Below are 24,787 nucleotides of genomic sequence, written 5' to 3'. Positions count from 1 at the left end.
TCCTTTCATATGGTTTTAAACAGTTCCAGTCTCCCAGAATTTTTCGTTTCCAATCTCAGTTTCGGTTCAAGTTTCTTTGGAAACTGGGAGGGTCAGTTTCCTTCTTCAGTTTCCCTTTTCAATTAGGGTCCGTCTTAAAAAATACAATCTTTGAAACCAAACCATGGATTCCACCACACTATCCTTTAGACTCTCAACTTCACTTATCTTGGAATTAAATAGAACGTTTGAGGTATAACTGTTTACAAAACTTGACATTCCTAACACCTCACTGGTACTTGGGAGACTTACAGCGTATTCACCGTCAGCTGCTCAAGTCATTGTTTACAGATGTGAATATTTTGCATCTTCTGCACAGTCAAACAACCCGAGTCCTCCATTAATCTTTAACAACCAAATCGCCCAGGTTTGCCATCAGCAGAATTCAGAGCAGGTTACATGGTCCACTTCATTCTACATCTGACCTAAAGACACAGTCCCCAAACTTTGGCTGTGGTTTTACACTACTGACTGCCATGGGATTGGAAATTCCCACCCGAAGTCAACAGAACTTTGGATGGACCATCAAATTTTCTATCCCAACCAAGACGATTCCTGTTTTTGCTGGGAACGGAAAAATCCGACCTTCCATCTTTTTGACCGTCAGCAAATAATTTTAAATACAGGAAAATTACTTCTTGAGGGAGATTAAAATATTGGAAAATTGAGTTGCTCTCATAATACATTCATCACTGAAGGAATCTGGCAACAGTAGCCTTAGGAAGTGGAGATGGATCATAAAATCATCACAGACAAGTAAATAAATTGCGCTGTCAAAGATAGTTTGTAAGGATTTATTCATCACCTAAGACACAAAGCTCACAGGAATACTAGCATTTTGAAATACAAACTTAACAACATACCAACAGGTTTTAAGTAAACAAAAAAGTGATTTCTCGGAAAACGCTAATCTATACAGTTGCAAATAATTTGATTTCAATTAACTTCGCAGAAGTAATTTTTTATCATCAGACAATTGGGACGGAATTCTCCAGCCTCCCAGCCAAGTGTTTCTCGGTGGAGGGAGGCGGTGCGACATTCGCTGTTGGCAGGATACTCCGGTCCTGCTGCTGACAACAGGAATTCCAGTTGCAGCCACCTTACGCCATAGAAAACCCCACAGGGGGGGGGGGGGTGCTGTGCTGCCGGCAGGACCAGAGAATTCTGGCCTCAATTTCTCCAAGACTTTCAATGAAAGGCTTTCAAGAATGATGGGATGCTCTCCACTTACTTGAATAAGAAAATGAAAAATGAAAATCGCTTATTGTCACGAGTAGGCTTCAATTAAGTTACTGTGAAAAGCCCCTAGTTGCCACATTCCGGCGCCTGTCCGGGGAGGGTGGTACGGGAATCGGACCGTGCTGCTGGCCTGCTTGGTCTGCTTTAAAAGTGAGCTAAACGAGCTTCAACTCAACAACATTCCAGGAGCTTGACGCCATCCAGGACAAAGCAGCCTGCTGGATTTTCACTCCATCCACCACCCTCAACATCCATTCCCTCCATCCCCGACACACAGTGGAAGCAGTTTGTGCGCCATTTACAGGATGCACTGTAGCAACTCACGAAGCCTGCTTTGACAGCACCTCCTAAACCCATGACCCCTACCACCTAAAAGGACAAGGGCAGCAGATGATTTGGAACTGTATCTCCATTCCTTCACTGTTGTTGGGACAAATTTCCTGGAAAAACGTTCTGATAGCATTGTGGGTGCTCCTACTACACAGGGATTGCAGCAGTCCACGGCGGCTGCACAGGACCATCTTTTCAAGTGCGATCAAGGAATGGTAATAAATACTGGCCGAGCCAGCAACACCCACATCCCATGAATGAATAAATCAAAAATAAAATTCTCGTGGATGTTAAATACAACACACAAAGAGGCTGGTTGCTTCAACCAGACAAGAGTAGCATTTATCCCCAACACAAACAATAGGCCTAATTTATTTGCCTGGCCTGTTTGATCAGAATGAATCAATCAGAATGGTTCCTCATTTTGAATTGATTCAAACTACCTGTTTACCTTTTTCCCACTGTGTTTCTTGGTCTCTCTCCCTCTTCCTTTGTCTCAGAAGTGGTAAGAAATTTGAATACCGGCCTCGTAACTTTAAGTAATTAGCACTGATCGCTATCTCACTCACATTTGGGAGTAAATAATTAAATAGAACGAGCAAATGTTGGAGACCATTCTGAATGCTTCAACTTCAGACTTCCAACAGCTGCAGTATTTTGCCTTTGTGCGTGTGAGGTAATTAGTTTGCTTCAATATTCAAAAGGGTTTTTCTCTTTCTCAGTAATTGCTCACTTTAGGGCCTGAATTAGCATCAGAGTGCGAAGGCCGTCAATGAGCCTTCCTGCCTCAGATTTTCTTGTGCAGAGGTGGGAAGGTGGCGGTGACCCAAATTCATCGTCAGGGAGTGCTTTTCTGTCCAAGATGGCTGCTAGCGATAACGAAACAATGAAATCCGTGCAACAGGGATCCATGAAACTTATACGTTGGTAGATATTTAAAACATGGCTGCAAACCTTACTTTCATGCCAGCTTGTTATAGGGCATTAATACATAATACCCACAACAAATGAATGAAAGATTGATACAATATGTCAAATAAATAACCTTCTCATCTTTCTATCTAAATTCAAATTTCTGTCATACCTATTTCCACAGCAACACAAACCCCATTAGTCTTTTTCGCTCACCTTGTAACAAAGGTGACTGGCTAAATAGGAGAGGGAAAATGTAAAAACCAAGTAGAGGTGCAAAAAAAACAGAGAAATAGATTTAAATACCTCAATTATAATAATCTTTATAGTCACAAGTAGGTCACATTAACACTGCAATGAAGTTACTGTGAAAAACCCCTAGTCGCCACATTCCGGAGCCTGTTCGGGTACACAGAGGGAGAATTCAGAATGTCCAAATTACCTAACAGCACATCTTTCTGGACTTGTGGGAGGAAACCGGAGCACCCGGAGGGAACCCACATAGACGCGGGGAGAACGTGCAGACTCCGCACAGGCAAGCCAGGAATCGAACCTGGGACCCTGGTGCTGTGAAGCAACAGTGCTAACCACCATGCTTCCAAGCTGCCCATAAAAAAATAGTTGCCTTGCATTGGGGGGAAATCAAACCCGGGTCCCCACGTGGCAGGCGAGAATTCTATCACTGAACCACCAATGCAAACCACATTATAGATGGTTGTTATATATTGTTGACCATATTCCACTTTCTGCAAGGTTTGCCCTGCAGTAATCACTTTAATCTGCCACTGCATCAAGGTAGCAAAGGTTTACCATTATTGCACTTCAACCAGGAAATGGTTTTCTGTGACTGATGGGAACTATAACCATGCACAGCAGTGTAAATAATAGTATTCCGGCACCTCCTTCTGACACAGAAAGGCGAGGTAGGCAACAATTATTTTGAACAATGAAAGGATACGTACTTGTTTATCACATAGTTGGTTGTTGTTGAAAAGGGCATCAATATGGTGGCCAATATGACAGCTAAGTGAATCACAATAGTAAGAGATCTAGTTGACTTTATGAATGCAGAGTTCCTCATTGATATCACTGAAGAACATCATGAGGGTTGCGCAGGTAAAGCCCTGTGGTGGTGCTTGTCTATGGGGAATTGATGCAAGTCGGCGTAGTACTGTCTGAAGTGACACTACCCAAATAGATCTTTGCCCCGATATTTTGACTTTCGGCTTTCCTTTCTACTAAAATTCCAGTACCAAAAACTGAGTGTGATACAATTTGACATCTTCATTTAGTCACAAAACAAGCTATTCTTTATTCAGACCTATGACAGATGATAGCAAATGTTGGGATCCTCAGTTTTGATAATTTGAATATTATTAGAATTTCATAATTCACACTCAGCCTGGCATCAGTACTAAAACTGACAGCCGTTTGATTGTATATTGTATTTGTTCCTGGGACGTGGGTGGCATTGCAACAACGTATTTTATTGTCAAACTCCACCTGGGGTGGTGAAGTCTCATCCTGCATTTGAATTGCTCAATTGTTATGGTGGATGGCACTCACACCCATGGTGGGTAGTGAATTTAAATTTTAACTTACAAGGAAAGCAGCATATTCCCAAATCAGACAGTATGTGAATTGACAGGCAACTTGAAAGGTGATGGGTCTTCCTATGAATGTGCATAGTCATTCTCTTGCAGGCATACGATGTGATACTTAGTCATTCTTCACTGTGGGTTAAGACCTGCACCTGAGGCCAAAAATATTGGGTCAGGTCTTCTGCTGCTCTTATGCATTTGCTACAACAGGAGGAAGCTCAGAATTTGAGGCAATTACATATTATAAATTAGGTGCTGCTAAATACTTCTGGTGAAATGTGTTGTGTTTCCAACTTCTTGACACACAATCACCAATCACATGCCCAGGATTAGTAAACTATATGCAAAATACTGCTGTTGCTGAAATATGCTGCCAGCCCTGAGTTTATGATTTTATTGGTAAACTATAAGTAGGTTCTATTTATCTGAAGACGAGAACTAATATATCTTATACTCTCAGGATTCAGCACACACAACCAATGCTAATAGCAACACAGCCTGATCACACACTGCTTTACACCCTGCTCCCTCAAAGGCATGTGCACAGTATTTGCATATTTTCTTAAAGTGATATTGCAACAAAATGGGTATGCACTAATTCTGGTCAACAGCCAGAAACACAGAGATTATGGATGTGATTTTCCCACCGCATCGCGCCCGGAATGAGTGAATCGGGGAAGAGCCCCAAATTGGGTTCCCTGGAAATAGGCAAATGTAGACAGAATGGAATTGCAAGGAGAGGATTGCCAGTGACAAGGGGGAAGAGAGGGATGGAGAGAGAGAAAGCAAGGGAACGGGGTGGCTTCCTCCATGGCCCCCCCATCCTGATGTTGGTTCTCTGGATTGGGCTTGAAACCTCGCGCGGGTCACCAGACATGCCGCGTGATCTGGATAACGCCCAGAGCCATTAGGCTCATTTAAATATCCCAACCCTGTATTCTTCCTGTGTCTAAAAGTCAGCGGCTGCGCCTGTGAGGCCTCAACTGGGCATTGTTTAGAACCGATTTCCACAATTGTGGTCAGGTGTGACAGTACCTCGTGGGTCTCGCAACCACCAGAGCCCTCCGGTTGCTCGGGGACAGGGCAGGGTGGTACACTGGCACTCCCCCTGGCACTCAGGCATCTTGTCATTGCCAGCCTATCCCCCACCAGGGTGACTGGTTGACACTGCCTGGGTGCCAGGCTGGCATTGCCAAGGTTCCTGGTTGGCATGGCCAAGAGTCAGGGCCTGGGAGCTATGCCCATGGAAGGGAGTTTGTGGGAGGGTTTGAAGAGGCCAAAATAAGAGTAGGGAGTTGAAGGGGGGCCCTAATAGCAGGATCCTGAAAGACGTGGTGTAGAGATTAGAGCTCAGGTCCCCAGTGCCTGAAACGTTTAAAGCGTGGCCTCAACAGAGAGAAACTCCCAGAGGCTCCAAAAAACGGCTAAGTACCATTGAATAGCAGTGTCAATCTCGGGACTGCAGCCGTCACAAAACGCCCTGCCTAACATGCTTTGACTTTGTTCCCGTGAATCATGCCCAAGACTTTCATTCCTGTGGCCCTGGTGAATTTCTGAAATTCACTTTTCAATGTAAGCATAACAATCTTCAAAGCCTTTCCATGCTGTGGAAGCAACACTACAATATAAAAATGTTAAAAATGCTGACTACCCAATGAACCTTAAATCATCGCAGTTTGATGAAGGCACAGCCTTGGGATAGTTAATCTTGTATCGCAAATAACCTGCCCATGACAGAAAGGATCAAGACAAATAGATTCACAGATTATGTGGATTGGCCATGCTAAAATTGCCCCTTAATGTCCAAAAAGATGTGTAGGTTAGATTAAGGATTAATGGGATAGGGCGGGGGGTGAGCCTGGGTGAAGTACTCTTTCAGAGGGTTGGTGCAGACCTAATGGGCCGAATGGTCTCCTTCTGCACTGTAGGGATTCTCTGATTGTATGATCAACAAATCATTGGAGAGCAAAATCAGATTCTCATTGGGGCCTTGTGGCCAGTGGAAAGACGGACTCAGTCCATCGATTTCTGAAATTTTATACAGAGAATACGCAATAGGAAACAAGACTTTCCAGGTCGCTGAAGCAAGTTAACTGGGTACATTGTGCAAGCTTTGGTGTTGTTGTTAGCTGCTCCTATTTTGAAATTTAAGTGTCAATATTCTTAGATTGCCTTGATCCAAATATTTCTTCTGCCCTGTCAAATGAATCTAGACTCAAAAAGGTTTCTGTAATGATGACAACAAAAGAAAATCTTAAAATAATGCTAGTTGGGATTTAATGTGGATGATGGGGGTCTCCTCCAACAGTTGAACCCGTCGGAGCTCCCTGCCGCGTTTGATTCAGAGGCATGGCAATATTACATTCCAATTAAGCACTTAACTGGGGAGCATCGACTCTCCCAGTAGGCCTCCAGTGGGATGGAAATCCTGCCCCCAATCTGGGGCTGGCAGCTCTCCAGCACTGACAATGCCACTGAGAGCCCACAGTTGATATTACGGTGGGGCAATCACCAAGGATTGCTAGTGGTTCCCTGGAAATAGGCAAATGTAGACAGAATGGAATTGCAGGGAGAGGGTTGCCAGTGACCAGGGAGAAGAGAGGGAGAGAGAGGGAAAGCAAGGGAATGGGGTGGCTTCCTCCATGGCCCCCCATCCTGATGTCGGTTCTCTGGATTGGGCACTGAACGCCTCTAAACAAGGGTCCCCCCTGCCCAATCCTGATAGGCTGCAGGCAAAGCTTGTTGGGCGACCTCCACGGATGGAGCTGGTTGAATACCAGCAGCAGTGGGATGAGGCATGCTTCCAAACTTGGCTGGGTTAGGTTTGGGGGTGGGGGGGGGGAAATCATATTAAAATGTGCACATTGTTTTAAAATTAATTTTTGTTGCTATTTACAAAGACATGTGATACTGTTGAAAAATAAATGCAAGACTTTTTGAAAATCAAGATACAAATCACTATCCACATAGCAATTAGCTAACAAATGTACTGACTGAGAAAATCCTGTTCACCAGCTAAGCAAGTCACTTGTAAATAGAAAGATGCTTTGATACACGATGTACTTTTATTATTATTTTGCAGGCTGCCAGATTTAAACCTTTATGACAAGTTCACTGTGAAAATATTAGGCATTTATATATAAAGCCGGATTGCCACATAATTCCATTAGGCAGAAATGCAATTTTGTTTTAGTTTCAAAACAACTTTTCCTAATTTGAAATTTTCGGTTTTATATTCACCTTTCCAACTTACCCCGTACTAATTTTCACTCTAAGTGGGGTGATATTTCCACAGGCACACATATATTAAGGTCGCATAGCCCTCAGATTGGGCAGAAAATCTACAAAACAGGGGCGAAATTCTCCGACCCCCAGCAGGGTCGGAGAATCGCCTGGGGGCGCCTAAAATCCAGCCCCCGCCGTGGCAGAGATTCTCCGCCACCTGGGAAGTGGCGGGGGCAGGAATCTCGCCATTCCGATCGGAGAGGCCCCTGCGGCGATTCTCCGGCCCGGATGGGCCGAAGTCCTGCTGCTGGGAGGCCTCTCCTGCCGCCGAGGTTTAAACCACCTCTGGAACGGCAGGCTCAGCAGCGCGAGCAGGCCCCCGGGGGGGGGCGGGGGGCGATCGAACTCCGGGGGGTGCCCCCACGGTGGCCTGGCCCGCGATTGGGGCCCCCCGTCAGAGTCCGGGCCAGTGCCCTGGCGGCACTAGTTTCTTCCGCGTCTGCCACGGCCTTCGCCATGGCGGAAGCGGAAGAGAACCCCATATCGCGCATGCGCCGGCAGTGACATCAGCGGCCAGCTGCCGCTGACGTCACTGCCGGCGCATGCGCGGACCGGCGAAAGCCTTTCGGCCAGCCCCGCTGCCGGGGGCGCCGGTTTTTTGCGCCGGTCTTCTGGTGGCAACCGCTCCGGCGCGGGGCTGGCCCCCAAAGGTGGGGAGAATTCCCACCTTTGGGTAGGCGCGACCCCTGAGTGGTTGGCGCCACTCCCCTACTCCGGGACCCTCCGTCACGCCGGGTAGGGGAGAATGCCGCCCCAGATTTCTTTCTCTTTTTTAATCAATTTCTTACATCATTGGATTAAGGAATTGCGAACGACTGTTCCATCCTGGAAAATATATCATATGCTTTTGACTCCAAAAGGTTCCAACAATGTTTCCCTCATTAGGAAACACTGACATAGCACCCAACAGTACAGTTTCTTTCTAAGGTCACTGTGATCAAACAGGATACCTCAGCCCAGGAACACTAAATAAAATTAAAAGACAGTTAAGGAGATTAAATTTCAGTTCAATTATGAGAACAGGCATTGTTATAACACTTCTAAATTTGTCCCATTCTGCACAAGGCAGTGTTCACTTTCTAACTTCAATAGAATTCACACCACATTTATTAGTTTCCCTGTGCAAAATAATTTTTGTTCATCCAATTCTGCTAATGCCTATTAATCAATAACACTGCATTTGTGTATATGAACGGCTGTGACATAATTCTGGCCACAAAATAAACAAAACTGGAAGCTTTAAAGTAATTTAAAGTTAGAAAGGGAACTATTAAAACTGATGAGTTTCATTCTTGCATGCAGTCAAATCTCAGACATTTAAAACAAATATTTTATTTTATTTTATTTACGAACAAAAAAAACCCAAGCAAATAAGATAGTACATTGCGACTGGCTTCCTGCTCTTTGTGTCAAATATTTTGTAATGATCTTAATTTTATCCTCAATTTATCCATTCAAATATACTACTGATATATTTTCTCAGAAGCAAGTAGCTAAGACATTTAAACCAGAGAGCACTTGCAAATTGCAACATAGTCTGTGAATTCTGATAAAATCATTAACTGCAACAGTAAACAGAAAGGTAATGGCCCAAACCTTACTGTAGCAGAGCATTCACCGATGTGTACTATTAGTTAGACATTTTCCTACATCCTTTTGTTCTGAAATATTATGCCCTTCAATTTGCTGCGCAAACTGATAGCCAGAGGAAATGGGGCACCTAAAAATTATGAGAACGCCAGGAACAATAATCTATTTCCTTAATGTGATTGAAGGATTGAGAAAGAGGGACAATGTGGAGAAGGAATATGGAATTAGAGTGGGTGAATTGAAGACATATCAGGTACAAATCGAGAAATAATTGAGAGGCAAAGAAGGAATTGATCGAGAGAAGAGGCAGAAAGGAAAAAAAATTTTTTTTTTAAATGTCTAAGATTTGACTGCATGCAAGAATGAAACTCATCAGTTTTAATAGTTCCCTTTCTGACTTCAAGTGGTTGACTGTCATTGCATTAACAATTATTAAGATTGTCAGAAGGATATTTGCCTGTTAGTTTAATATGCAAATCCAGCAACTTCTTTAAAATAACAGGCAGGTTGAAGGCGAGCTGCTATTTATACAAGACAAATTGTGGAGTGACGCACATTAATCAGAAAGTTATGGCCATTTGACCCATCTCTCCCTCACCTGAGCCCTTTAGCTGATTTATGCATAAAAACACCGCGCATTGTGAAGACACTTATTATTCTAGCAAAATTTGGGCCAATCTCTTTAAATGAAGTAGTGGGGGATCACACAATGTATAATTTCCAAAACTAAGTGCATATTTACCATGTTTATCATGATAGATAGCTAGCTGTGCCGTCTGCAACTTAAATATTTTGAAGATCACATTTTTCAGCTTGACAAAGTCCAGAACGTTATCTCCCTTTGGATTTTCCAGCAGTATCACACCATCTGAAATGTAGATCAAGATTTGTATTCCAAGAATGAGAACTTCAACGGTATCTCAGTTTGATTATATCACCCCATCAAAAAAAATTATAGAACCCCATCTCAAAACAAAGTTAATTACCATTTTTGCATATACCCTGTAGCATATTTTGTTTTGGCTTTCATTGTGCATTGAAAGTCAGGTTGGAAATATTGCCAGGGCTCATGATCCAAATTATCAAACATTTTCTGGATGGTTATTCAAGCTACATCAAACCACTTGCATATACAATAATTCAATTAAAATCATCCTTCCTCTTTAAAGTATATCGTCATATTGACTTGACTCTTTTCATGGTCAGCACTGTTTCTGACACTTGTATAAAGCTATCAAAAATCATCTACAAATTCAACTTTTGAGAAATCTACAGATAAATTTGTTCTGTAATGCTGATACTCCATGTGGAGACCACATTCTAGCTTCAACTTGACCTATCCTATTTATTTAAGCTGACACAATTTAGTTGCTGTCTGGCAAGGGTCAAAGTTTTCGGGAATTAAATGCACTCATGGGTATTAAGTGGCCAAATCTATAAACTGCGGAACTTTGCATTCTGTGTCTATCCATTTCAGCCCTGACTTGCAGAATTACCCCAAGGGCAATTGGTAGAATCCCAGCATCCACTACCAGGTCTACTTCATCAAGTGCAGTTAATTATATCAGGTTGCCAGGTCAAAATCATTGTTGTATTGAAATGGTCCTGCCTGGCTCAGTTATCAGATTATTGAATTTGCTATACCGAATCAAATCTGTTCCAATCTTTCAAGTCAACTCAAACCAAAAGAGGGCTTACTTTTAAAAATTATTTCATGGAATGTGGGTGTCACTGGCTGGGCCAACATTTATTGCCCATCCCTAAATGCCCTTGATAAGGTGGTGGTGAGCTGCCTTTGAAGTGCTGCAGTTCATGTGGTGCACCCACAGTGTTGTGCTGCTGTGGAGGATTTTGACCCAACGACAGTGAAAGGACAGCTATATAATTCCAAGTCAGGATGGCATGTGGCTTGGAGAGGGGTCTCCAGGTGATGATGTTCCCATGCATCTGCTGCTCTTGGAGTTCTGCGTGGTCGAGGTCACAGGTTTGGAAGATGCTGTTGAAGGAATCTGGTGAGTTGCTACAGTGCATCTTGTGGCTGGTACACACTGCTGCCACTGTGCGTTGGTGGTGGAGGGAATAGATTAAAATTAAAATTGCTTATAGTCACAAGTAGGCTTCAAACGAAGTTACTGTGAAAAGCCCCTAGTCGCCACATTCCGGCGCCTGTTCGGGGAGGCTGGTACGGGCATTGAACAGTGCTGCTGGCCTACCTTGGTCTGCTTACAAAGCCAGTGATTTAGCCCTGTGCGAAACCAGCCCCTAGATTTTGAGGGTAATAGCTGGAGTGGTTTTCTTTGCCTGCCTCAGAATTGTTTCTGACAAACATGAGCTTCAGCCTTAATTAGGCATGTAGAAACTGCAATCAACTCCGCAGTATATTGAACACAACTCACCAAGTAATATGCAGGGGGGTTGTCACTATCCGCCTAATCACAGCATTGGAAACAAGGCCTCCTTGCAACAGTTTACAGTAGTTGTAATCTCTACCTTCAAAGTTTTGTAATTAGCTATTTAGTAAACATCTGTTCTGTCTCTCAGTGTAGTTGCCAGATCTATGCAAGACCCCTTACAATTTCTTACCTGCCATATGACCAATATCACACAGCAGGCTTACTCATACCAATCATTTAAAAGAGATCCTCATGTAAAGAACTTTGACACAAGGTCTGCCATATTACTGATTCACTTTCTAAGCGGATCAGAAATAATTAATCCTACATTAAAGCCCACCGACAACAGTTCTTCTTTTGTCACAAAACCATTTATAGCTTGATGCTTAACCTTGCTTGGACAACAGTTTTATTGCCTGCTTAGGAGTTCCAAGCTATGAAGAAGAATGATTTGAATCTTACATCCCAAGTCTAAACAATGACGCAAAGTGTAGGATATCTTTATATAAATATATTGTACCATGTTTACAAAAATACAACGTTGCTAGTTCTTACCTTGCTTTTTTCCATCTACAGAAACCTTGACATTGATGTATGCACAGGCAAGGCCCAAAGCTGGAGAACTGACAGTTGAGGCTCCTTTCACAAGGGTCAAATCCAGATTTGAACCCTTCAACTACCACCAAGAGAAGAAAAAAGGTTATATCTCTTGAATTGACTTCCAGCACTCCTTTCCCCAACAGCAATTAGCATTTAAGGGCTGATTGTTAGAAGCCAAATTTGCATGATGAAAATTTTTTGTTTACGAACACAAAATAAAAAAGGATTTTAGTCCTTTCAGAACAGAAATCGACTGTTTGTGTATATCCGGCAGCTCTATCTAGGCAACCATGCTGATTCAAAGTTGCAGCCCTTGATAAAGCAAATGAGGTGTCCCAAGAAGCACTAGACTTATCCCTTTCAGTCACTTCAGGAGAATGGGCTGGAGGTAGGAGACCTGACAAATTTCTAATTTTCTTTCTTCTCAGCTTCTAACAAGTAAAATTCACATTATACAATATTAAAAATGCTTTACTTTTTCCATCTTTCCATCAAAAATTAATATTTTGCATAACATAATGGCTGGATAAAATAAATGCCTACTCCTTGGTCAACAGTGCAATGGGGCACAGTAAACAATATCTTGTAGCCTACTTACAGGAAGGGACTCTTCTCATTCTCAATAGATTCTTAAAATAAATGTAATCACCTTACTAAAAACTTTAAAAACTCTAGATTTAACAATTACAATGAAATCTATTGACAAAGTCTTCACTTTGTACATAGGGTATGCATACAGTAATAGCATGTGTATAATTGGTCTTCAATAAGAAAACTGATTAGCCTAACCTTACTGAGGTAAAAGTCAAAAGGGAAATGCTATACTAAATTAAGCATCTACCTCTTCCGTCTATCAAATATAATCATACACATTTGAAACTTGTGCAAGACAGGAATTAGAGGCTTTACCTGTGTTTTTTCCTGTATAATCACTCCAGCAGAAATTGGTACTGGGTAGGGCTTCAAAGAGGTTTTTATTGTTCCCAAGATAAAGTCATTGTGATTCTGAATTACATTCTCCAAATACTCTCCTGTTGGCTGGCAGCTGTAATAAACAGTGATCTCATCTGAGGGCACCAGATGGGCCTGTAAGCATAAATTTTATAAAATCTCATGTAATTTCTCGTCACCATTCCAAGTTTGTTATCGAAAGCACTGGCAAAATGTACAGGTTAGTTAACAATGTACTGCACCATGAAATGATGGTACTTTGTGAAGCATCTAAATGTTCCCAATCAAACACTGCTGGAATTATACAAAGCACACTTACTGCTTACTCTGTAAATTAGTAAATGCTACACATCATAAGGAATTACCCTTCTTGAAACATAAAAAGGGCACTCAATAAATATGGATTCTAAAATATAATAAAAAGAGAGTGTACTTGTACACTAAAATAGACGGAAATTTAGCAATATTCAATAGGGCAGATTTAACACTGAACAATTAATTTAAACTTGCAGTCTTAGAAACAAATATCAAGTGGCAACAAGGGATTTTATTCCGCAAGTTTAAAAAAAAATTAAATCAGGACATTATGAGAATTATCGTATGTTTGACCTGGCCTCACTTTGGGTGAATATTGATTATTTTGGATCAATAAAACTATCACATTATCAACAATAATTTGAATTATTTTTTTTTTTAAATAATTTTTATTGAAAGAGTTTTTCCATACAAACATTTACCCCTACTAATTTTTAAATTATTTACAACACAATCCCTCTAGGCAAATGTCCCTCCCTCGCCCGCCCTCTCGCGCGCACCAGTCCTCCCCCCCCCCCCCCCCCCAGGCAACCTTAACAAACAAGGCAGCCTACAGTTTCAGACATGAGCAGCGAGCAGACTTGCCCGCGTTACAGTCGTGCATGTCCCCCCACGACCCTTGCTGCCCCCCCCCCTCCCCCCCCCCCCCCTCCCCCTCCCTCCCTCCCTCCCTTCCCCCCCCCCCCCCCCCCCCCCCCGGGTCGCTGCTGCCACGACCCCGAACGTCTATCTCTGATCTAAAAAGTCAAGGAAAGGTTGCCACCGCCTGGAGAATCCCTGTACCGACCCTCTCAGGGCAAATTTGATCCTTTCTAGCTGAATATAGCTAGCCATATCGTTAATCCAAGTTTCAACGCTTGGAGGCCTCGCGTCCTTCATTGAATTAATATCCTTCGTCGAGCCACTAGGGATGCAAAGGCCAGTATTCCGGCCTCCCTAGCCTCCTGTACCCCCGGTTCTACCCCGACCCCAAAGATCGCAAGCCCCCATCCTGGTTTGACCCTGGACCCCACCACCTTCGACACCGTCCTTGCCACCCCCTTCCAGAACCCTTCCAGCACCGGACATGCCCAGAACATATGCACATGGTTCGCTGGGCTTCCCAGACATCTGACACACCTGTCCTCACCCCCAAAGAACCGGCTCATCCTTGTCCCCGTCATGTGAGCTCTATGCAGCACCTTAAATTGAATGAGGCTCAGCCTCGCACACGAGGAGGAAGAATTGACCTTCTCCAGTGCATCCGCCCACGTCCCGTCTTCTATCTGCTCTCCCAGCTCCCCTTCCCACTTGGCTTTCAGCTCCTCCCCTGATGCTTCTTCCGCCTCCTGCATTATCTTGTAGATGTCTGATATCTTCCCCCCTAATAATTTGAATTATTAACACACCGAGAAAAACTTCAGAAACTATTATACTTTAATTGAATGAAACAGCCGGGTATTTTGGAAAAGAATAATGTATAAATGATCAGGTACATTCAGATAAAATTAAGATAGGAAAACAAAATCTCAAAATTTAGAAACTCCACTTTCCCCCAGTGAGAACATTACTTTTTGTCTTCTCAATAGTCAAAAGGTACAGATATTTTTTGTCAAATATTTTTATTGGCATTTTCCATCTTTTACAGTGTAACAGTTTAACATGAGGTGCACCTGATATTTACATGGTATGACGTTTATTTACAAAGTTTACATACATTCCCCTCGTCTGCACCCCCCCCCCCCCCCCCCCCCCCCCCCCCTCTGTTGATAGGCAGGCTCTTTCCTGGCATCAACTTTCGCCCTGGGTGTCATATTACTCATGTGTCATGTGCTCTGCCCCTTTCTTCTGCGGTTCCTGTTGGTGTCTATGTGGGTTCGGTGTTGGGGGGAGGGGGCGTGTCCTGTCCCCTCCCCTCCTCCCATATCTCTCTCTGCGACTTCCCTGGGTTCCCTCCTTGCCTCCCCTCCCCCCTCTGCTCCTCTCCATTATGTGTGCTCTTGTCTGCTCTCCTCAGTCCACGCCCCCCTCACCCCATTTCTTCCTGGTCATTATTGGCTTCGAACAGGCCTTGGTGCAGGCTGGCGAAAAGCCTCCTCGCTTTGTGGAAGCCCTCGTCTGACCCTCAGATGGCGTACTTGATTTTCTCCAGGTGGCGAAATTCCGACAGGTTTGCCAGCCAGTCTGCAGCTGTGGGTGGTGCTGCTGATCGCCAGCCAAGCAGGATTCTCCAGTATGCGTTTAAGGAAGCAAAAGCCAGCATGTCGGCCCTCTTCCCCAAAAGTAGTTCTGGCTGGTCTGAAACCCTGAAGACTGCCAATCATAGGAACAGCTTCACCCTCACCCCCACAACCTTGGACATCGCCTCAAAGAAGCTGCCCTGAATCCAAATCTGGGCAGGCCCAGACTTGTGGGTGTGGTTGACCAGGACTCCCTGGCACCATTCACATTTATTCCCCCACCTCCGGGAAGAACCTGTCCATTCTGGTTCTGGTTAAGTTTGCACTGTACACTACTTTAAACTGCATGAGGCTTAACCTTGCACAGGAGGAGGTGGAGTTGGCCCTACTTAGTGCTTCATTCAAGTTCCCACCCTACTTCCGTCCTGAGTCCATCCTCCCATTTTTGCCTAGCTCCATCCAGTGGTGTCCTTGCCCTTTTCAGAAGTCGTCCGCAGATGCCGCCACAGTTCCCTCTCTCCTTACTGTCCGTAAAACTCCAGTCAAGTTTCTCTCAGGTCCCTCGGGTACCTCATTGTCTCCTTGCGGAGAAAGTGTTTGATTTGAAGGTGGGCCAGAGTTCCTGTCCTGTCGGTAGCTCCTGTTCTTCTGTTAGTTCGTCCAGGGTCACAGGTCTGTCCCCTATCTATGTAAAAGCTCCTGACCACTGGCGTTACCCCCTCCTATCTCCATTTTTAAAGGTGGTGCCGAGCATGGTTGGCAGGAATTTGTGGTTGCCACTGATGGGGGCCATGAAGCACACCCCGGTTAAACCAAAATGTTGCCTCATTTGGTTCCATGTCCTCAATGTGGCTACCACCACAGGGAGGGATGTGTATTTTGCCCGGAGGATGGGAGCGCTTCCATCGCGAGCACCTGGCGGGTCATTCTTGTGCAGGAGGACTCCTTCAGCTTCACCCATTCCATGTTGGGACCTCACCCTCTCGGCTGTAGCTGTCCAGTGGTAGTATTGCAGGTTTAGTAAGGCCGTCCATATTTTTCCTCCTTTGTAGTGTCGACTTGGCGATGCTTGGACTTCCCCCCCACCCCCAAAACACACGCGCACACACACAAACGGCATGATCATTTTGTCTATCACTTGGAAAAAAGCCTTGGGGATGAAGATCGACATGGATCTGAACAGGAAGAGGAATCTCAGCAGACTGTTCATCTTGATCATCTGCACCCTCCCCGCCAGGGAAAGTGGGAGTGCATTCTATCTCTGTAGATCCTTTATAACATTTTAACCCATCGGGCCCTGGGACCTTCACTGCCTGCATGGAGTTGATACTCTCCATGATCTCTCCGAGTCCTACTGGTGCTTCCAGCTCCCCTCGCCTATCATTCCCACGACTGGCATATCTAGTCCATCAAGGAACCATTTCATCCCCGTGTCCCTGTTGGTGAGCTCGGAGGTGTGCAGTCCTCGTAGAAGGCTCAAATGCTTGTTTGACCTTTTTTGACTCGGCTACCAGTCTGCCTCTGCTATCCTTCAGCTGCGCTATCTCCCTCGTGGCTGCCTGCTTACTCAGCTGGTCAGTCAGCAGGCAGCTACCCTTCTCTTCGTGTTTATAGAAGGTCCCCTGTGTCTGGCGGAGTTGGTGTACTGCCTTCCTGGTCGGTACAGATCCAACTGCAAGGAAAATCATAATAGTTCCATTGTGGAATGCCATTACTAGCAAGCAAATGTCAATAATCATTACCATGATATGAAATATAGTATTGATTTGGGAAAGCAACAGGTCATTTAATATAGTGGGCTTCAAAAGTAGAGCTGCCAAAACCTTCCAAATAGGATCTCATGATCAAATCCATATAATTATTGCATTCAATATGCAGCAATATGTAAGATTGTATAACCCACTTTAAAGAAAACAATTGCCTTTGTGATGATTGGACCACCAGGGGTTTTCACAGAATGTGCTACCTTGCCCAAATTTTGACAAATGTGAGCAAATGGAAGTTACTTTAATCAGCTTAGACACCAATCATTTTCTGCCCTGCAGGAAGAAATAAAAGTGCGCTGACAGAAAACAACCACTGAATACAAGTCGATTCTGGCAGGCTAATAACTTCTCCAGTTTTCACTCTTAACAAAAGGCTGTAAAAAACACCAAGCTAAACCTTATTTAAATAAAGCTAGAAAATTCCCCAACACTTGAGTGTCTTTTAAGCTGCACATCAAGAATGTTAATCTGTTCATTTTGTAATCCAGCTGATGAACTATTGAGAAACATAAGTCAGCATACACCAATTAAATATAATTTACTTTGGGGAAAAATGGCTAAAATACTGAAAATATAAAAACAAACAATTATATATCAGTAACTGTCTGGAGTGGGTTATGAAAGAGTGAGGTATTTTCTGCGATAAATTATTTATTTCAACCTCACTGCAGACTCTTATATTCTTTAACATGTACAAAGTGTGGAATTACTTACCATTGCCAATTGTATAAATTCAGGTTGAGAATATACAGGTAAAGGGCATTCAATAGACGATTACTTGAGCATGTAAGAAGAGCCACGTATTGACACTGATGTGTGGTGAAGAAGTCAGTTGCGGGGGAATGACACAATCTCTGGGATATCAAGCAGTGACCCTGGTACTTACTCAACAGAATGACACATGTGAATATCATTGTAGGAATGATGTACACCACTGTTGAAATTTAGTAAATCAGTACAACGCTGTGATTGCAATTGTCTAATAACAGAAAATAGTTTACTGGTGATATGGGTTAAGAATTCAACTTTGAAGTTCACCCCATGGATCATCTAATTAAGTTGACAACTTTTAAAGCCAAACAGGCAAGTTCCCATTTCAAAACCGCATGCTGAGCTCTACAGGCAGTAACTGGCAGTAACTGAAAATTAAAATTGGTTTCAGCGGCTCTAGATTAAGCGGAGTTTGGGAATGGGAGAAAAACGTCAGCCCGGGTTCGGCTATCCATAAATCCAAGTTTGTAGGCGGGCATGATTAGGCTCGGTTGTAGTGTAGTGCTCCCATAATCCAATGATCTGCCAACATTAACTGTCTTGGCTCAGGTGGGATGAATAGTCAGCTGGATGAGATTCTGGCAGGTACCATGTGCTCGTGGCATTGCACTGCAGCAAAGAATCTACATTTTCTAAAACACAACAGTGAAGAAGAAGGGGGAGATAAGAACGAACTTGCCTTCTTTCGAAGTTTTTGGATACGATTTATAACCTCTCGTGCAACTCCTTCATCCACCATTGACTGGTCAGGTGTAACATCTAAAAGAACCAAAGCCTAAAAGAAAACAAAACCTTTTAGTTAGGTGACAAAGCCTACACATAATTCCAAACTTCAATAAATAGAGGCTCTTTAACTCTCAAAATCAACATGCAAAGAGCAAAATACCACAAACGCTGAAAATGTGACGTAAAAACAGAAAATGCTGGAAATATACAGCAAATCTGCAGCATCAGTGGAGACGGAAAAGTGTTAACATTTCAAGTCAATTACCTTTCATGGGAACTGAAAAAAGTTAAGAGATGTCAATGAGTTTAAGTAAATACAGAGGCAGGGAAGTTGGTTAGAGGAGGAGAATGAATCAGGTGGTCTATTATGAGGGAAAAGCAGGAGAAATTAAATGTCAGAAGGGTAATTAGTGGAAAACAAAAGGGAGTTATAATGGTTCAAACAAAGAAGCAAAAAGGTCTCGAGGAGGTAGATGAAAAGCAGAAAAGTCATTGAGTGCAATTGACCCCACTGTTCATGGCGGCTGGATATTCTGGTCCCACGCCAGCACATGGGTTTCCCAGCGAGGAGGAGCGCAACCACCGGGAATTCCCGTTGACAACGGCGGGGTCGTTAAATCCCGCTATAGGCCGCCTCCGCCTCAGAAAAGCAAGCTGCGGGTTGGTCAGTAAATCTCACCCATTAAGTTGAAACGTTAACTGATTCTTTACAGATGCCACCAGACCTGCTGTGTATTTCCAGCACATTCTGTTTTTATTATGTAATGAATAATATAGGGGTTGGTTTAGCACAGTGGGTTAAACAGCTGACTTGTAAGGCATAACAATGCCAGCAGCGCGGGTTCAATTCCCGCACCAGCCTCCCCGAACAGGCACCGGAATGTGGCGACTAGGGGCTTTTTGCAGTAACTTAATTTGAAGCCCACTTGTGACAATAAGCGATTTTCATTTCATTAATTTCATTTATATCGCTGAATATCAAGTTTCAGAGTCAGAATAGTTTCAAAATATCAATTGGTGAAGGGACAGATATTAGCTAGTATACTGGGAGAGTTGCCTTTGAATAGTGCCATAGATTGGAGAAGCTGGGAATCTCCTTAAAGAGAAGACCAAGATTATATTTGATTGAGATATTTAAAATCATGAAGGGTTTAGACAGAGTAAATAAAGAAAAACTGTTTCCATCGACTGATGGGACAATAACCTGAAGGCACAGATATAAAATGATTGGCAAAAGCACCACAGGCAACAAGAGGGAAAACATTTTTATACAAGTATTTGTAATGCACTGCTTGATGGATAGTGGATACAGATTCAATAGTGGCTTCAAAAATAAATTAAGTACTTGAATTAAAAACCGCAGGAATGTGAGGAAAAAGCGGGGCAGTGTGACTAACTGGATTGTTCTTGCAAAGAGCAGACACAGATGCATTAGGACGTATGGACCCCTTTTCTCCCCCTTAAGCTTTGATCCTATGAACTATGCCCCAACAACATTCAGCATCTTTAACAACAGTAATTTTCTTTTACATAGTACCTTCACTGTAAAAAAAACCAGTCTGAAAGTACTTCAGAAGAGGCATAATCAAGAAAAGCGTTTTGAAGAAAGAAAGAAATTGCAGTTTATAAGCAAGTTTCAGGACTTCAGGATATCAATTAAGAACTTCTGAATTGCAATCACTGTTCCAATGTAGTAAATGCAGCAGCCAATTTCACACAAGGTTGCATGGAATTGGGCTCACTTTTTTGAAGTTGTGTTGGTTGAGGGATAGATATTTGGCAGTAGAAGGCTTAAAGCTTGGACAAAGTAGTGGTTTTTAAGGAGGGTCCTCTCTTCTTAAAGGGCATTAGAGAGGTGGACAAACAATGGGTCTTTAAATGAAGAAATACCATTATGTGGGCCCCAGATAGCTATCAGCACAATTTGCAATAGTGGGCACAGGGAGGGAGGCACAAAGTGAGGAAGTGAAGGTGAGAAAATGGACAAAGAAATAAGTGAAACACCAAGTCATACTTTGGTGTGAATTTTTTGCTCCTGATCTGATCGGGAGGGGCTCTTGCAAAATATTGTGAGGGCTGCAAAGTCGTGTTTTACATCGGCGTAAATGAGTGACGCAATTTTCCCCTTTCCACACCAGTGACTGGATAAGTTTTCCAAAGTTCAAAAATGGGAGAATCATTTGAATATATTAGCATAATTATCAGGCCCCTATGCCTGAATCATTCCCCTCTGACCTGTCAGAAAATCCATCCATGACGGCAAGAGTTATTCGTCTCCCAAGGCATGCACCTGTTGAACAGACATCCCAGGAGAGTTCAGGTGGGTGCCAGTGATCAGTGCCAAAGGGCTGTCAGGGTGAACTCCTTTACACTGGGGTGACCATTAAAAATGGCACCCTTATCCTCAACTGACTAAGCTGTTGGTGGGGTGGGCGAATCAGAGGCCACCCTGTCAGTGATATGTCCTGCGATCTGCTCCTTGTAGTTTGTTTCTGAAGTCCTCGACTATACAGCGGAGAAAGCCAGTGGCTTCAACGCCACTTTTCTGGCCTGACATCAGTATTTGCTGATATTCCGTTTTGGGCCCTGCAGCTAAGGAAAGATGTGCTGGCCTTGGAGAGGGTTCAGAGGAGGTTCACAAGAATGATCCCTGGAATGAAGGACTTGTAATATGAAGAGCGCTTGAGAACTCTGGGTCTGTATTCGATGGAGTTTAGAAAGATGAAGGGGGGATCTCATTGAAACTTACGGAATACTGGGAGGCCTAGATAAAAGGAACAAGGAGGATGTTTCAACTAGTGGGAGAAACTAAACCTGACAGCACAGTCTCAGACTGAAGTTTCAATCCCTTAAAACAGAGATAAAGTTGAATTTCTTCAACCAGAGGGTGGTGAATCTGTGGAACTCATTGCCACAGAAGGCTGTGGAGGCCAAGGCACTGAGTGTCTTTAAGATAGAGGTAGATCGGTTCGTGATCAATAAGGGGATATGGGGTTATGGAGAGAAGGCAGGAGAATGGGAATGAGAAACATATCAGCTATGATTGAATGGTGGAGCAGACTTGATGGGCCGAATGGCCTAATTCTCTTCCTATTCTTATAATCAGGCATGTTGACGTTGTGGTTATGCTTCTGGGCAAATAATTAAGAGGCCTGGAGTTCAAATCCCATTATACCAGCTGAGAAATTTAAATTCAATTAATTAAATAAATCATATAATTGGATTTCATGATAAAACCTAAAAAGGTAAAGGAGCACAATTAAAACAACTAAAGTGGCAAAACTGCTCAAAATTCTGGAGAACCAGTTATATTTCCACCCATATTAATTATGCAAAAATACAATTTCTTGGAAAATAGGGTTGGCACTGATAATTAAATAAAACGAAGAGCGAGCTAGTACCAGTAATGGTGACCACGGAGCTATCGGACGGTTGTTAAAATCTATCACCAGCGACTTTCAGGGAAAGAAATCTGTTATCCTTTCCTGGCTTGACATATATGCCATTCCAGAGCCACAACAGTGAGAATGACTCTGAAATGACTGAGCAAGTTGTCTCAAGGACAATTAAGGATGGGCAAACAAATAAATTTGGAATCCACGAGGTCATTGTGCAGGAGCATTAATTTCAAAAACAAGTGGAAAGCTAAGCCAAGCAAAACAGTTTTCTACGTTACTTTTTAACACTTCTACATTAGTACAATGTCACTAATACATTGTAGTTTTACTGTATGGCTAATTAAAAACTGCAAATATTTTCCTTCTCCAATTGCATGTCATTCCCCTGTGCGTTTAACTAAAGAACACTTACTTGAGCATCAGAATGGGCTTCATACTGAGCACTTATTCCTGTACTTGGATCAAATGTATATAGAAGTCGCAAGTCTTCCTCATGGAGTTCATGTCCTTCGACAGTTATAGTGCCTGTTGACAGAATGCTGAATATGTAGGGTCTCACCAATATCTCAACTGATTCGTGACAGGAATTAAAATTATTTCAAGCAAATATTTCTATTCTTTATTACTTTCTCCATGTAGTGATTTCCACAAGGAAACAATTAGTATGATCAACTTCTTTTCTCCTGCACCAGAAAATGATGCATTTGGGAATAACTGACTCGGCTGCTGGACATTAAAATTGTGAAAAAAATAACACTGCAGGAATAGTTTGGGTGTGAAGAAAATCCAACTAAACTAAAGTCCAATGTCAAATCAAATGGAATAAATAAACATTTGCAATATCTAATCAAAATCTATTTTAAAAAGTTTGCTTATATCATGCAAAATTAACAATAACATTGATTGTGCAGATCTATGGATCTTTTCTTTTTCGGAATTTAGAACTAAAAGGTGGCGGCAATGCAAATTCTCCCAAATGCAGCTGAGGCTAAAAGATTTTTAATTTTACTTGGACCAAATCTTCCAATGTGCAGCATTTCCCAAATTTTATAAGTGGTTCTCTAAAACAATTATTTTTCATTGGTGGCGTTAAGTACAATCAACAATATTGTTCAAAATCTCTATCTTACAACAGTGACCACAATTCAAAAGTATTCCATTGGTTCTAAAACACCCTGAGGCCGTGAAGGTGCTATATTAATGCAATTTATTTAATTTACAAAAATACAAAACTTCACATTGTAGTCTCCCCACAGTTGATTCAAATCTTTGTTGAATTGATAAAAAGTTAAAACTATTAAATTTCAAACCATTTTCCTCCTTCAATGAAGTGAAGCAAATGGTGCTGCACTACCAGTTCAAGAATAAGTGCACTTGTAAGCAATTATAAAGATGTTTATTATGGGCAGATATTATAGGAAACAGGTGGTCCGTTGCTGATTATATTTTTAAAAATGAAGGGTTGGAGTCTGGAAAAATGTTGTAGCTTTCTATTGCTCCAAGATGCGAGGGGTTTATTTACATTTTCCATTTCATTACCGGACTGCGATTTGACAGAGATAACATTCAGCCTTGCGCCTCAACTCCAAGTCCAATTATGCTGCGAATATTTTGACCAAGAAATAACTGTTCGTTCCACTGCAAATAAGAAGAGGTTTCCTAATACTCACCTGTCTTTTGGAACTCCTCCAACTGTACATTCTGGAGCCCCTTGATGGCGGTTGTAACAGATTTGAATGCGCCCTTCAGACGTTTTCCGAGCACCATGTGATCTGGTTCTGCTCTTAGCAGAATGCCATACTTGCCCTTGTCTGTGGATAATGTCAGCTGACGGACATTTAGTTCCTATTGGGAATTGTAAAAAACACAAATTAAAATGTATTGTGCATCAGAGCCGAGGCATTTTTAACTTTATTTTTGGGGGGGTGGGGGAGGAAATCATATTCCAATTTGCATTCTGTATCACATTTACTAGTTCCTCTAAATTTACATGTACATATCAATACCCATTATGACTGAGCATGTTCAATATAAGCCTGCTCATTGTCAACTGTTTCCGCATCTGTGAAGCATTCTATATGTACTTTTTATTTTCTGGATTAGTACATTATGTGGCCACTTGCTGATGTCGGAACTCAAAACGGAGTCTGTAATTCATCACCTGACCATCAATCCATTATTCTATGAATATATAAAACATAATGTATTGTTTCACTACAGTTCAATGTATACCCATTAACTCACAAATAGATGGCACAATGGGGATATCAGTGAGCACAATGTCAGGGAGAATGATTATTGTTGCTATTTTCTGATTCAAAGAGACAAGAATATTTTTCAGGTTCCCCTCCCCCTCCCCTCTTTCAACCAGGAGACAGCAGTGCCAAAGGAAGAAAATAAATATGTGTAACCATAAAATCAAAGCATTCAAAAGGCATGAGTAATATTGAAGTGTTTATTCTACACAAGTGTCCAATAAAGCATTTCAGTTACAATTGAATTAACTCCTGAAGTAAAACCTGCAGGAAATCATTAAATTGTAGCTTAAAGAAACAAACAATTACACACCAGAAATGTGCAGTTAATTTTTGAAACTCATGCAAACTTTTATATAGTCTGGCGCAAGTGAACCACCATTTCCACCAGAGAAGAATTTGCTTGGACTTGGTAATCCAATAGTTCTCTCCTGACTGTAGAAAAGTGATACAAATT

At 42.5% G+C, this 24,787-nt stretch overlaps 1 protein-coding gene across 2 annotated transcripts in view; it reads right to left on the bottom strand.

Moving 5' to 3' along the window:
* Positions 1-24,787, bottom strand: part of iars1 (isoleucyl-tRNA synthetase 1) — a 273,512-nt gene that overhangs the window by 24,043 nt on the left and 224,682 nt on the right. For both annotated transcript variants that reach the window (XM_038812610.1, XM_038812609.1), the window contains 6 exons: positions 23,746-23,920; positions 22,488-22,600; positions 18,631-18,726; positions 12,899-13,075; positions 11,945-12,065; positions 9,739-9,864 (listed from right to left, as the gene is read on the bottom strand). In XM_038812610.1, coding sequence (XP_038668538.1) covers positions 9,739-9,864; positions 11,945-12,065; positions 12,899-13,075; positions 18,631-18,726; positions 22,488-22,600; positions 23,746-23,920 — 808 coding nt within the window. The remainder of the gene's footprint in view (positions 1-9,738; positions 9,865-11,944; positions 12,066-12,898; positions 13,076-18,630; positions 18,727-22,487; positions 22,601-23,745; positions 23,921-24,787) is intronic.

Source organism: Scyliorhinus canicula, chromosome 11, assembly GCF_902713615.1.
Source record: "Scyliorhinus canicula chromosome 11, sScyCan1.1, whole genome shotgun sequence".
Taxonomy (NCBI): Eukaryota; Metazoa; Chordata; class Chondrichthyes; order Carcharhiniformes; family Scyliorhinidae; genus Scyliorhinus; species Scyliorhinus canicula.
This window is presented reverse-complemented; position numbering and strand designations above follow the sequence as displayed.